General features: G+C 40.0%; 1 protein-coding gene across 6 annotated transcripts in view; it reads right to left on the bottom strand.

Annotated features, from left to right (window-relative positions):
• FRMD4B (FERM domain containing 4B) overlaps window positions 1-13,628 on the bottom strand; it is a 372,884-nt gene that overhangs the window by 149,331 nt on the left and 209,925 nt on the right. The window contains exon 1 of one of the 6 annotated variants that reach the window (XM_033132202.1): window positions 2,804-2,863. The exons of the other annotated variants lie outside the window; for them this stretch is intronic. Coding sequence (XP_032988093.1) covers window positions 2,804-2,827 — 24 coding nt within the window. The 5' untranslated portion in view covers window positions 2,828-2,863. Of the gene's footprint in view, window positions 1-2,803; window positions 2,864-13,628 lie in introns of those variants that run through there. 6 annotated transcript variants of the gene reach the window in all.

The following is a 13,628-nucleotide window of genomic DNA, read 5'->3' on the forward strand; positions in this document are numbered from 1 at the left end:
AGTTTAGAATAAGTCTTTCATTTGAACATTTTTTGTAGTTTTCCAACATTAAGCAAGAAAAAGGTCGTAATTGGAGCTTCATGGAGTTCCATCTCAGGGAAAAGCAAAAATCTCATACTTGAATTAGGATCTTGAGACAGGCCTCTACTAAGAGCTCACTAATATTTTCAGGTTCTTACAATATTTACAAAACGAGGAGAAAGTGCTTTAGTATAGTTTTACCTAGTACTACTACAGCTTGTTATGACTAGGCACAGACTGCTGGTTCTTTTTTGGGGGTCTTTTGTGCACTTGCCCTCTGGTTTCTGCCGGCAGTTGGAAGCAGTGCTTACGAAAAGCAGAACCTCACCTGGGATGCAGCTCCCATGTGTTCAGCCCAAGACAGAAATGCACACTAGAGGCGAAACTCATGCTGCGGGGAAGGCAGAGAAGCCGGCCATGAGCCAAAGTGACAAGCTGGTACTAGAAACAGCGTAGTGGTGGACAAAGCACAGAACCAGGACTCAGGAAACACAGACTCTAGGCTGCGTCCTGCCTGCCCCTCCTGGGATACAAGGTGGAGATCGGAGGAAAATTCCTTCACTTCTCTGAATTTCAATATCGTCAGTAATGGAATGAGCGGATTAGACAAGGTTTCTCCCAGCTCAAATGTTCTATGGCATAAATATATCTAACAATTCAGCTCAACCAATGAAATTTGTCCACCACCATCCCACCGCTTCCGCTAGTTACTGACAGGTGGACTCCGCCCACCGGGAGGCATAACACCTGCCTGCAGGAACCTCTATTTCCCTGCACCGTAGTCCCACCTTACCCGTGGGACCGCTGTCTGCAGTTTCAGTCACCCTCAATCAATCCTGACCCAAAATTTTATACTAAAAATTCCAGAAATGAACAATTTGAAGTTTTAAATTGCGAGTCATCCTGAGTAGTATGATGGAATCTCACAGCTCCGTCCTGCCCCGGATGGAAACCACCCGTTTGTCCAGCGTCTCCATGCCCTGTGCGCTCCCCGCCCGTTAGTCCACTTCGGAGCCCTCCTGGTTATCGGATCCCTCTCAGGTATCAGTCGCACTCCTTGTGTTCAAGTCCCCCTGTCTTACTTACTAATGACACATTCACATAACTTTCATTACAGCGCATTGTTAGACTCGTTCCATTTTATGATTGGTTATTGTTCATCGCTTCCTGCACCTAATTTATTAAACTTTATCACAGGTGTGTATGTATGGCAACAAACATAGTATACATACAGCCCAGTACCAGGCATACTTTCAAGCATCCACTGGGGGTCTTGGAATGTATCCCCCATGGCTGAGGGGGAACAACTACATACTCCAAATGGAAGACCAAGTAAACAGTGCATTGGACACAAAATAGGCTTGGGAGTAGAATTTGGTATGTCTGGAAATATTTCAGATCCTCTCCTAAGAAGTCTAGTTTCTGATTCCTAAAAGGGCCGCCTTACAAGAAGATGGTCTTAATTCTGGAGAGTTTCTATGGCCTGACTCTTACGAATAGGATCATCTATGAATACCATGCCGAGAATCCAGGTCAAAGGGCTGCATTTTGGAGCCGATTGTGTTCCTTTCCCCTCTCTCAGATCAGCTGATACCATTAGAGAGGACTGATTTAGAGACAACTGATTCATATCTAAGGCCACACTGTTGTGTTATATTGTGACAAGGGGGCACTGATCCAGTCCCTACTGTGATATATTTATTTCCTTGACGTTTCTCTTCTCTCTCCAATCCTACCCACTTCCTCCACAGACTTCCTTTTACACCCAAGAGCTTTGCAGTCTCCTGGATGAGACAATTTCCTTTGTTTTCTGAAGTCTACCCAGATTTTTCTCCCCTCCTCCATTTCCAACATCTACCTATCAGGGAACAAAAAATGGGCACAGAGTTAGACCTGATGAGCTTCCCATAAGCACATTACAAGGAAGGAAAGAAAAACAGGAGTTTCCCTTTAATTAGGATGTTGGACATCCTCTGACAAATTGTATTAATTAATTGTTCGTCATCCCCCAAAATGGCATTTCCAAGATCTCTACCTCGAGCTGCTGAATCTGACAGCAGAGAGTCTTTATCACAAGGTAGGATGGGGGACAGAATTCAATTTTCCTGCTCTTTCTCGGGGCAAAACAGAGACATCCATTAAAAGGCCCATTTACAGAAGTTACTGACGGGCTCTAGGCCCCCAAAGGGTCTTTGCTGCCAAGTGCTCACAGAGCACTCTGTGCTGCCATGATTATCAGCGGGAAATCTAAGAGCATTTTCGTGCTGCCTACTGACACAGTTCCTGCCTTCTCGCTGTCCTTCCACATCTGTAAAGGAGCTCTCATCTTCAAAATACTTTTTAAAACAAAAAGAAGGAAAGAAAAGAAAAAGGGTACAAGTGGGGTTTGGGGGAAGCAGTGAGGTGGAATTACACACTTCAGCGATAATCCCCAAAGTTCCAAAGTCAAAACCAGACATCAGCCTCTTAGGACCTTTAAGGGGGCAGAGACAGCATTTAAAACAATGACAGGAAAACCCTCCAAAAGATGAGCATTAAGGACCAGCTTCACTTTGGGATCAAACTGGAGCATATCCAATTCATGTTCGAAAAGAACAATTCTTTGAAAAGAGGGAAGATAAACATTTCTTGCAGTTTCGTTTTCTGAAAGTTGGGTTCTGGAATAGTAGATAGTCCACCCCAGTATAATATTAAAATCTGCCCAGGATTTTGCTAAGAAATGCCAGTAAGAGCACCATTACACGGTCTGTAGTCAGAAGATTGTAAGAGAAATTGTTCTTACCTCCGAACCATGATCTCGGCTCATTTAAAGGGACTGAAGAGAGTGTGCAGGACAAAGGCCACGTGCATCAAGCGCTTGTGGTGTGTGTGTGTGTGTGTGTGTGTGTGTGTGTGTTTTCTCCAAAGCCAAGCCAGTGGAAGTAGGGGCCTAAAAACCTCCGACGCCTTCCGCTGCCATATAATCGCAAGGAAATGACCTTACCGTTTGTTGCTTTGATTAGAAACAAAAGCCTTTCAACATGAGTCAGGAGAGCAATGGGGGGGAAAATACCAATAACAAGCAAACACTTACGCTATTTCTTTCGGCCACCTAAAGCGTCTGTTTATTGCATGTTTGAAACACATGATGACATGCTGTTTACTGTTTTCTAAACTTCTTTGGTAATGCATGATCTGGGCTGGATAATTAATCAGAGGTGGACTATGCTATCTAAGAATCCAAACTTCAATTTTGGTTCTTTAGTCTCTACATATGCTGAATGAGGCAGAGAATTTAATGAATACAAAACGAAATAATATTTAACTCAACTTTGCTATGCATAGCTATTTCGTGTCAACAGCTTTTACACTCGAAGGAAAGCCAGAATTCCATGGGACAAGCTTTGTAATATCAATCAGCATCAGTGTGGCTAGCCACAAACACAAAATCTTGGCAGGATGGCTGTGGTCTCAAAAAAGGATTTATTTCATCATCCACATTTAACAAAATCACTACTATTGAAATTACTTAACGGATAGGGAATAATAAAAATGTATTATACTTCACAGTGAAGCAGAGAGAAAAGTATACACAATCCAGGAAAAATAATAAATCCACTTGTTATTTTTAGAATGGTTAAGTAAGAACCTGTGACATTGTACCATGTTTCTCCCAACTGAAAGAAAGAACCTTCTGGAATTTTGTGTAAATGTGTGGTATAGCTAAGAACAGGAGATCTAGAGTCAGACACACCTGGTTTTTTGTAGCTGTATGCCCTTGGGAAAGTTACTTGACCTCTCCGAGAATCCATTTTCTCCTTGGTGAAATGGTAATAAAAATTCCTATCTCATAAGAGCTGTTGGAGAATTAAATGAGATAATACATGCGGAGCACAAAAAATTTGCCTGGCATTTAGACATATACCACATGTATTTAAATAAAGGGTGAGCTGTCCTTCCCAACTGCAACCCCCAAAAAATTATCCCTCCGAAATCAGGAAGTAGCTTTATCTTCAAGTTCTTTCAAAACTCCAATTCCTTTGAACTATAATGTCATCTGGGGAAGACATTAATAGCCTGTTACAACTTTAATCAATGCCACGTTTTGGGTGGCAAAAAATTTAATACAGATTTAATAATTATTGTGGGCATATGACCTCACAGTTGGAGGGGTTGGATGTCAGAATAAACAAGTTACTTCAACTTATTCAAAAAGGCCATGCAGTGGGTGGTGATGCTCGGAGAACAGGTATACACACATCCAGGATGAATGGAAAAACGAAGGAAAAGTGAAGTATCATACACAGAGATGCAAAAAGTGCCGTAGCTCAGACGACTTGGGCAGAAGGAAAGATTGCTGTGCTCGGAAAAGCTATGAGGAGAACTCAAAGAAGGACTTTTGCTTTTGTTTCAAGGCCCACACATGGATGCATGTGAAGAGGCTGAAAACACAGGGAGAGTGCAAGACAGCAATCACTCCAATGATTCATCTATAGAATGATCTTAAATATTAGAAGTAAATATTCCACGATTTCATCTACATTCCTAAATTTGTATATATCCAAGTTGGCCCCAAACATTTTGTTTTAAGCCTTTCTCACTGGGAAAACGGGGAAATTATATTTGGAGAAGCCTTCTGTTTGGGTATACATAGCAATAAAAACTCAGTAAATGGTGACTTTTCTCACTGCGTTGGGTAGTCTACTGAAAGAACTTGTGTGACATTTCTGATTAGATGGTAAAAACTTTTTCATTACGAAAGGACAATTACAATTTTGATAACCAGTTTCAGAATCAGGGAAACAGGGTGGGATAAAACCAGGAGGCCAGGCCAGTTGAAGGCCCGGTGGAGGCTGACAGGCCAAGTACAGAGGAGGGCAAAGTTGTTACGTCTGCGGGAGCACACAAGAGGATTAAAATTAGGAGACTATCAGGGTCTGCTGTTTTCGTCTGTCCGGGGTCTGTTCCACCTTTTTCCAATCACATATCCTTTCTTTCCTATGAGTGCTCCTGCTTTAAGAATTTATTAATGGTTGATGGAATTTCAGTCCAGGAGGTCATGGAACAGCAAAATTATTTTAGGAAGAAGAAAGTGCTGGAAGAAATCTAATTTCCTTCTGGTTTTCACCTGCTTCTTCCTTTTCCATCCCACAATATTTACTAACGAGAAGCCCCTTGCTGCTCTTAAACATTGTCTAAAACTACTTAAATCGCTTAGTTTAAAACTTAAATTTATTTTATCATCTCAACTCTGAAGAGAAAATGAGTGAGAAAGGAACAGTTTGACATCATTTTTTTCTTGGTGCCAGATTAGTACTGCTTTGAGGATTGTTTCTATTTATGTTTTTCCCTTTTTATTTATTTTTATTTTTTAAATAATTTTTTTTATTTTCACTCACAGTTGACATACAATATTATATTAGTTTCAGGTATACAACATAATGATTAGATATTTATATACTTCGTGGAGTGATCACCCAATAAATCTAGTAGCCATTTGACACCACACATAGTTATCACAATATTATTGACTATATTTCCTGTGCTGTACTTTATATCCCTGTAACAGTTTTTATGAACTGCCAATTTGTTACTTCCTAATTCCTTTCACTCATCCCCCGAGCCACCTTCCCACCTGGCAACCATCAATTTATTCTCTGTATCTATGAGTTTGTTTCTGTTTTGTTGGTTCATTTATTTTGTTTTTTAAATTCCACATATAAGTATGGTATATATCTTTCTCAGTCTGACTTATTTCACCAGCATACCTTCTAGGTCCATCCATGTTGTCACAAATGGTAAGATTTTATTCTTTTTTATGGCTAAGTAATACTTCATATATATATATATATATATATATATATATATATATATATATATATGTATATCACATCTCCTTTATCCATTTGTCTATTGAAGGACACTTAGGTTGCTTCCATCCTTTGCTATTGTAGTAATGCTGCAATGAACACATGGGTGCATATATCTTTCCAACTTCATGTTTTGGATTTCTTCAGATAAATACACAGAAGTAGTACTGCAGGGTCACATGGTAGTTCTAATTTTAATTATCTGAGGATCCTCCATACTGTTTTCCATAGTGGCTGCACCAATTTGCAACCCCACCAACAGTACACGAAGGTTTACTTTTCTCCACATCCTCACCAACACTTGTTTGTTGATTTATTGATGATAGCCATTCTGACAGGTGTGAGATGATGTCTCATTGTGGTTTTAATTTGCATTTCCTTGATGATTAGGATGTTGTTCATTTTTTCTGTCAATTGGCAATCTGTATTTCCTCTTTGGGGAAATGTCTATTCAGGTCCTCTGCCCACTTTTTAATTGGATTGTTTGGTTTTTGGTGTTAAATTGTATGAGTTCCGTACATATTTTGGATATTAACCCTTTATTGGATATATCATTGGTGAATATGTTCTCCCATTAAGTAGGTTGCCATTTGTTTTGTTAATGGGTTCCCTCACTGTGCAAAAACTTTTTAGTTTGATTTAGTCTCATTTGTTTATTTTTTCTTTTGTTTCCTTTGTCTGAGGAGACATATCCAAAAAAAAATTGCTAAGAGTTATGTCAAAGAACTTACTGTCAATGTTTTCTTTTAGAAGTTTTATGGTTTCAGGCCTTACATTTGTCTTTAATCCATTTTGATTTTATTCTAGTACATGGTGTAAGAAAGTGGTCTAGTTTCATGTTTTTGCATTTATCTTTCCAGTTTTCCCAACACCATTTATTGAACAAACTATCTTTACCCCATTGTATATCTTACCTCCTTTGTCATAAGTTAATTGACCATACAGGTGTGGATTTATTTCTGGCTTCTCTATTCTGTTCCATTGTCTATATGTCTGTTTTTATGCCAGTACCATGCTGTTTTGATTACTATAGCCTTGTTAGTATAGTTTGATATCAGGTAGTGTGATACCTCCAACTTTGTTCTTCTTTTTCCAGATTACTTTGGTCATTTGGGGTCTTTTGTAGTTCCATAAATTTTATGATTATTTGTTCTAGTTCTGTGAAAAATGCCATTAGTATTTTGATAGGGTTGCATTGAATCTATAGGTTGCTTTTGGTAGTATGGACATTTTGAAGATTTTAATTCTCCCTAGCCATGAGCACGGTATATCCTTCCATTTATTTGTATCTTCATCAATTTCCTTCTTCAGTGTCTTATAGTTTTCTGAAAACAGGTATTTTACTTGTTAAATTTATTCCTAGGTGTTTTTTTTAATGCAACTGTAAATGGGATTGTTTTCTTAATTTTGTTTCTGATAGTTTGTTATTGGTGTGTAAAACTGCAACAAATTTTTTGAATATTAATTTTGTATCCTGTTATTTTATTGAATTCATTTACCAGTACTAACAGTTTTTTTGTGGAATGTTTAGGGTTCTCTTATATAGTATCATGTCACCTGCAAATAATGACAGTTTTACTTCTTCCTTTCCAATTTGGATGTCTTTTATTCTTTTTCTTGTCTGATTGCTGTGGTTAGGACTTCCAGAACTATATTGAATAGAAGTGATGAAAGTGGGCATTCTTGTCTTGTTTCTGATCTTAAAGAAAAAACTTTTAGCTTTTCTCCATTGAGTATGATGTTAGCTGTGGGTTTGTCATATAGGGCCTTCAGTATAAGGTATGTTCCTTCTATTCCCACTTTGCTGAGAGTTTTTGTCATAAACGGATGTTGGCTTTTGTTAAATATTTTTTTCTGGCTCTATTGGTATGATCATATGATTTTTGTCCTTTATTTTGTTTATGTGGTATATCATGGTAATTGTTTTGCAGATACAAACCAACCCTACATTGCAGGAATAAATCCCACTTGATTGTGGTGCATGATCTTTTGAATGTATTGCTTAACTCGGTTTGCTAATATTTTGTTGAGGATTTTTGCATCTATGTTCATCAGAGATATTGGCCTATAATTTTCCTTTTTTTGTAGTGTTTTGTCTGGTTTTGAAATCACAGTAATGCTGGTCTCATAAAATGAGTTTGGGAAACTTCTCTCCTCTCCAATTTTCTGGAATAATTTGAAAAGGATAGTTATTTGCTTCTCTGAATGTTTGATACAATTTGCTTGTGAAGACATCTGGTTCAGGACTTTTGTTAGTTGGGAGTTTTTTTGATTACTGATTCTATTTCATTAATAGTTATTGGTCTGTTCAGATTTTCTGTTTCTTCTTGAAGTCTTGAAAGGTTGTGTCTTTCTAAAAATTTATCCATTTCTATTTATTTGGCATACAATTGTTTGTAGAATTTTCTTATAATCCTTTGTATTTCTGTGGTGTTGGTTGTCACCTCTTCTCTTTCATTTCCGATTTTATTTATTTGAGCTCTCTCTTTTTTTTCTTTTGGCTAAAGGTTTATTAATTTTGTTTATCTTTTCAAAGAAGCAGCTCTTGGTTTCATTGATCTTTTCTATTGCTTACCAGTCCTGACATGGCTTCTTGTTTATATCCTTAGTTGTAGGAATTCTGGTCAGCTAGTGTTCAGGTGGCTCTCAATGATGATTGTTCTATAATTTAGTTGTAATTTTTATGCAGTCATAGGATGAGTTTAGTACAGAGTTTATTTATTCTGCTGCCTTTACTGGAAGTCCTAACACACTTTTCTTAAGCTAGTTTTAATTTTTAAAAAGATTCATTTGCAGATATCCTTCACTAACTGACCAACACTGTTCCACATCTTGCATGCTTATCGACACAGAATTAGGGAGCTTGGTGGGCTCCAGGTACAAAGACACAGGGAGGCCTAGGTGCCACGGATTCAGTCTTGGGGAAATGGATAGATCCTGCAGGACTAGGGTATCAGAGAGGAGTTTTGTGATCAGTGAATTGGTTAGGAAATGATCCTAGAGAACTGGTTTTCAAAGGCCCAAACACAAATAGCAGCAAAGCTCACTACATCCAACCTGAAACAACTCTTCTTCCAAATGTCCCCTGCCAAGGAGTTAGACACAGGGCAGGGCTTTACCTGGGATTCAGGAATGTAGACTTAAGAAGCCCTGTTAAGGAATGCCATGGAAAATGGAATTAAACCCTGGAACATGTCCAAAGGAAATATGAGCATATGTGAAATTATGCCTATATAATATAAATTGTGACACAATGAGATAATCACTTCATGGGAACTCTTACCAGCTCTGGATGCGGGACAAGGGAAATATGTCCACCAATTTAGGAAAAATATGTGGACGTGTAGTCCCAATTTTAAAGGAATATAGTCTTAAGAGTCTTTTTGAGAAGCTTTGCATTTACCACAAAATGATCACTTTCAGCACAGAATACTTCATATACTGAATGAATGCCAGACACATCATAAAATCCCAACACCAGCAAAACACAAGATTTCTAGAAGTCTGACGGCTGAGCATAGCTCGGAACCACTGTCATAAACTTAGAGGATGAACTTTAAGACTGGCTCATCTCCTCCTAAATTTAGTGAGGTCTGCACTAAAGAAAGGAATATTTATTTCATACCTCCTTATCCTTCTCTAATTCTGCCTCTAGAAACAATTCAGTTTAGTTCAGATCTCCGTTGAGCACCACACACATGCAAGGCCATGCCAGAGGAGTCAGAGATGGAAATGCTATGGTGCCACCCCTCAAGGATTTACAGCCTAGACTTAGTGTTTTCCAAGGAAAGCAGAGTGATGAACTTATTTTTCACCTCACAGTCAACCCTGGGGTTGCAATTATGCATCCTTTCACACACATGCTGGTTTCTGGTCTTAATCTTTTATCATATTGTATGTCAGAGCTCCTTTGGTACCTGATATTTTTCTTAGATTTGCATTCATTCCAATAACTATTTTGGGGGGTGTTTATTAGGTGCTAGGCCTAATAATAATGGATGCATGACCTGTGTTGTCCCACAGCCTCCTATGCTTAGAAGGTTCCCACACTTGGGTTAATGTTCTACTGTCTTACAATTCTTCCTACTTTTTGAACAAGGGGCCCCATATTTTCGTTGTGCACTGGGCCCTGCAAGTGCACCTGCTGGGTACTGGGCTAGATGGTGGGGACATAGTGGGAAACGGTGAGACAGCTAAAGAGAGGTAAAAAGTAAAAAGAAGTTAATTAATAAATAAGGTGAGTTCAGATGAGGGTAAGGTAAGACCTATAAAGAAAATGAAGCAGGAGGATGTGATAAAGAGGGACAGAGAGCACTGGGTAATGAGAGGAAACTTCCAGCCTCACGCTGGAGGATAAGAAGGAGCCGTTCCTGCGGAAAGCCGGAGACTGAGTTCAGGACTGCTTCTGCTTTGTTCAGGGCTACATGTGGCATGTGGAAATCTCTCAACTAATACTTTGAATGAATAGAACTTCTGTTTAAAAAGGAAGAGCACCAAATACAGAAAACTAATTCATAATTTATTAGAAACTGGGACAGCATTTCTGACCGATAAGGGACATTTGAAGTTTACTTAAGGTCTCTTTCAGGATCACATGTTTTTGCACTTGGAGGGGGTACACTACGTCCAGGAAAAACAACCCTGATGGAAAAGTCCATTACTCATGGTCTCCTCGAGGCAGAAAAAGAGGGAAGCTTCTTGTTCTAGGAGGATTCTCTTGCTTTCTTAACCATAAATGGAAAAACAGAGGTGAAAAAAGTTAGGAAAAAAGTAGGCGTTGTGTGTACGGGGTTTACTTTCTGTCTGTTTCAACAGGATGAGTGTTATGACTTTTGATTTGATTTTACCATAAGGTAGCTTTTCAGGTGATGGACATAAACTTTGTAAAATCTAATCACTTTCCTGTGTTTGGGAAAATGAACAGAAAAAGTCCTTTGAAATTCAGAAGTCATCAGAAATGCTCCAACATTCCTTGAAAAGTGCACATATTCACTTTTATTTTCTGATTTTAAACGCTACATGCAATAAATAGTCAACAGCCCACATTTATTGAGTAATGACTAGTACCAGGTATTCTGCCCCATGCTTTACACAGATCATCTTCTTTTATCCTGGCAACAAACCTATAAAGTGTGTACTAGCTCATCTCCATTTTGTAAATGAAAAATTGAGGCTCAGAGGATCTGGTAGCAAAAGTGCCCCCAGTGGGTGCGGAAGAACGGATTTGAATCCAGGGCCCACGTTCTTAAAGACAACCTTTCTGTTTGGCTGCTGTAGTCAATGAGAAATGCATCCAGGGGTTAACAGTCAGGCACGCTGTTAAGTTTCCTTCCTGTATTTCTGCAGAATCTAGCTTTTTGTTTTGTTTTGTTTTCCCCTTTCTTTCTCCCTTTGCATTCCTTTAAACAAAACAAAAGAAAACTTTTTATGGTGGAAAATTTCAAGCACTCACAAAAAGGGACAGGCTGGTGTAGTGAACCTTCTTATCTCTATGACCAAGTTTCAACAGTTATCAACACATGGGCTAATCTTGTGTCATGAATATTTTCACCCACTTTATGTCCTTCTATATATATTATTTTGAAGCAAATCTAAGACTTCAAATAATTTCATCTGTAAATATTTCAAAATAAAAGATAAAGACTTTTTAAAAACATAACCGCAATTACCTAAAAACAGTAATAATAATTTCTTAATATCATCAGATATTCAGTTAGTGTTCAAATTTCCAATTGTCTTATTAATGTGATTTTTTCCTCAAGTTAAAATCAAGATAAAAAAAGTCCACTTTTGTAATTTGTTGATATTTCTCTTAGGTCTCTGTTAATCTATAGGTTCACCTTTCATTCATCTCTCTCTCTCTCTCTCTCTCTCTCTCTCTCTCTCTCTCTCTCTCTCTCTCTCTCTCTCTCTCTCCCCTCCTTCCCTCCCTTCTTCTCTGCCTCCCCTCTATCATTGCAATTTATTTGTTGAAGAAACTGGGCTGTTTATCCATTAAATTCTCCTACCACATGGCTTTTGATAATTATATCTCTATGGTGTCATTCTCCATATTCTTCTGTCCACTGTATTCCACAAAGGTTGGTTGAGACTGACAACTTGATCACATTCTAGTTAGATCTTTTTTGGGAAGACTGTCTCATGGGTCACCAACCTGGGTCCTTTCATGGGGGGTGGGGGCTGTGCATCTCATTTTGTGATGTTAGCAGCTATTGATACTCAATAGCTAGATCATTTAATTGATTAAGGGTTGCAATAAGATGACTTTCCAATTCAATCACCCTTATTAGCCAGAATATTTCTATAAGGAGAAATTTCCCCTCATTTACTAATGGGTTACCCAGTGATACAACTACAGGAAAGACAGAACAAATGCTTGGTTCTTTACTTTTATTTACCAGTTTTCAAAATAATGAGTTGGGATAGGAATGGCGGCAGCGGGGTGCACTTTCTGAGTTCTCCTCCGGATCTTATTACAAACGGGACCTAACCCATCAAAGAACTCTTTGCTCATCACACAGAACAGCTAAGAGACTCGTGGATTACTTGAAGCTAAGGATTACTTGAAGGTGCGCTAATTGGGCGAGCAGGGGAAGGAAGGAAGGGAGCGGAGTGAAAATGCGGGGCCTGCGGCGGCATCCCGGCCGGCGGCGGGGTCCTGGCCTGCGGCGTCGGCGAAATCCGCGGTGGCACCCGCAGTTCCGGGCACGCACGGGATCCCAGGGCGGATCCCAGGGCGGAACAGAGAGCACAGAGACCAGGAGGTGGGCTCTTTCCCTGCGTCCCACGGCTGATCTCTCCCGCCGGGAGGGCAGCTAGTGGGCCTTGGGGCGGACAAAGAACACAGACTCCATACCTGGACCCCTCCACCCCCCCCTTCCAATCCTACCCCCGCCCTTCCAGAGACTTAAACTGGCCCCTGAACTGAGGAATAGTGTCAGATTACAGAGGAGCCGTAGTAGTGCTCAGGCTCTGGGAAGCCTGACGGGCAGCCCTGACCCAGGGAGACTGGGAAGTGTGTGATTTTGGCTGCGCTAGGAGAAAAGAGACTCCTCCACCCTCAGCCCCCACCCTTTTTGGCCTGCCTAGGGTGGGGCAAGTGCAACTGCCGAGACACACCCAGAGATCAGCAGTAAGGCAGGCGCAGCTCTGGGCTTTCAGCAGATCAGAAATCTCCCGCCCGCACCCCCCATACACACACACATTGAGGAAGTGCCCTAAGACTCAGGAGTACTGGACACAGGGCTGGTGGTGCTACTCTCAGTGTGCATATGTGCAGTCAAGGGCAGAAACTACACTGACTTTGTAAAAACTATCATCCAGACCCCTCAGGCCCACGCATTTAAATCTACAGTCCCAAAGTCACTCTGGGCACCAGGTGACCGGCTCTGCCTGCGCAATAAGCAGGGGGCTGTTTGGTACAGCAGAGGACAACCTGAACATTACTTGGTGGGCTTAAGCCAAGACTGGCGCTGCTTTTTGTTTTGCTTTGTTTTGTTTTGTTTTGTTTTGCTTTGTCTTTATATCTTTGATATCTTTGCCTGTGTCGAGTGGGGGTTATCGGGTATTTTCACATGTGAATGTATGTGATTTTTTTCTTTGTTGTTGTTCTGCTTGGTGATTTGCTTTGTTCTGAAACTGCCCTACCAGGGCCCAGCTTAAGAGGCACAAGATTCAACATATCCAGAGGCCAACTCCAGACCAAACCAGAGTACTACTGGGTTTGACCTACAAGTCACACATCCAGAGGGAATTCTC

The sequence above is a fragment of the Rhinolophus ferrumequinum genome, chromosome 17 (assembly GCF_004115265.2).
Source record: "Rhinolophus ferrumequinum isolate MPI-CBG mRhiFer1 chromosome 17, mRhiFer1_v1.p, whole genome shotgun sequence".
Lineage (NCBI taxonomy): Eukaryota > Metazoa > Chordata > Mammalia > Chiroptera > Rhinolophidae > Rhinolophus > Rhinolophus ferrumequinum.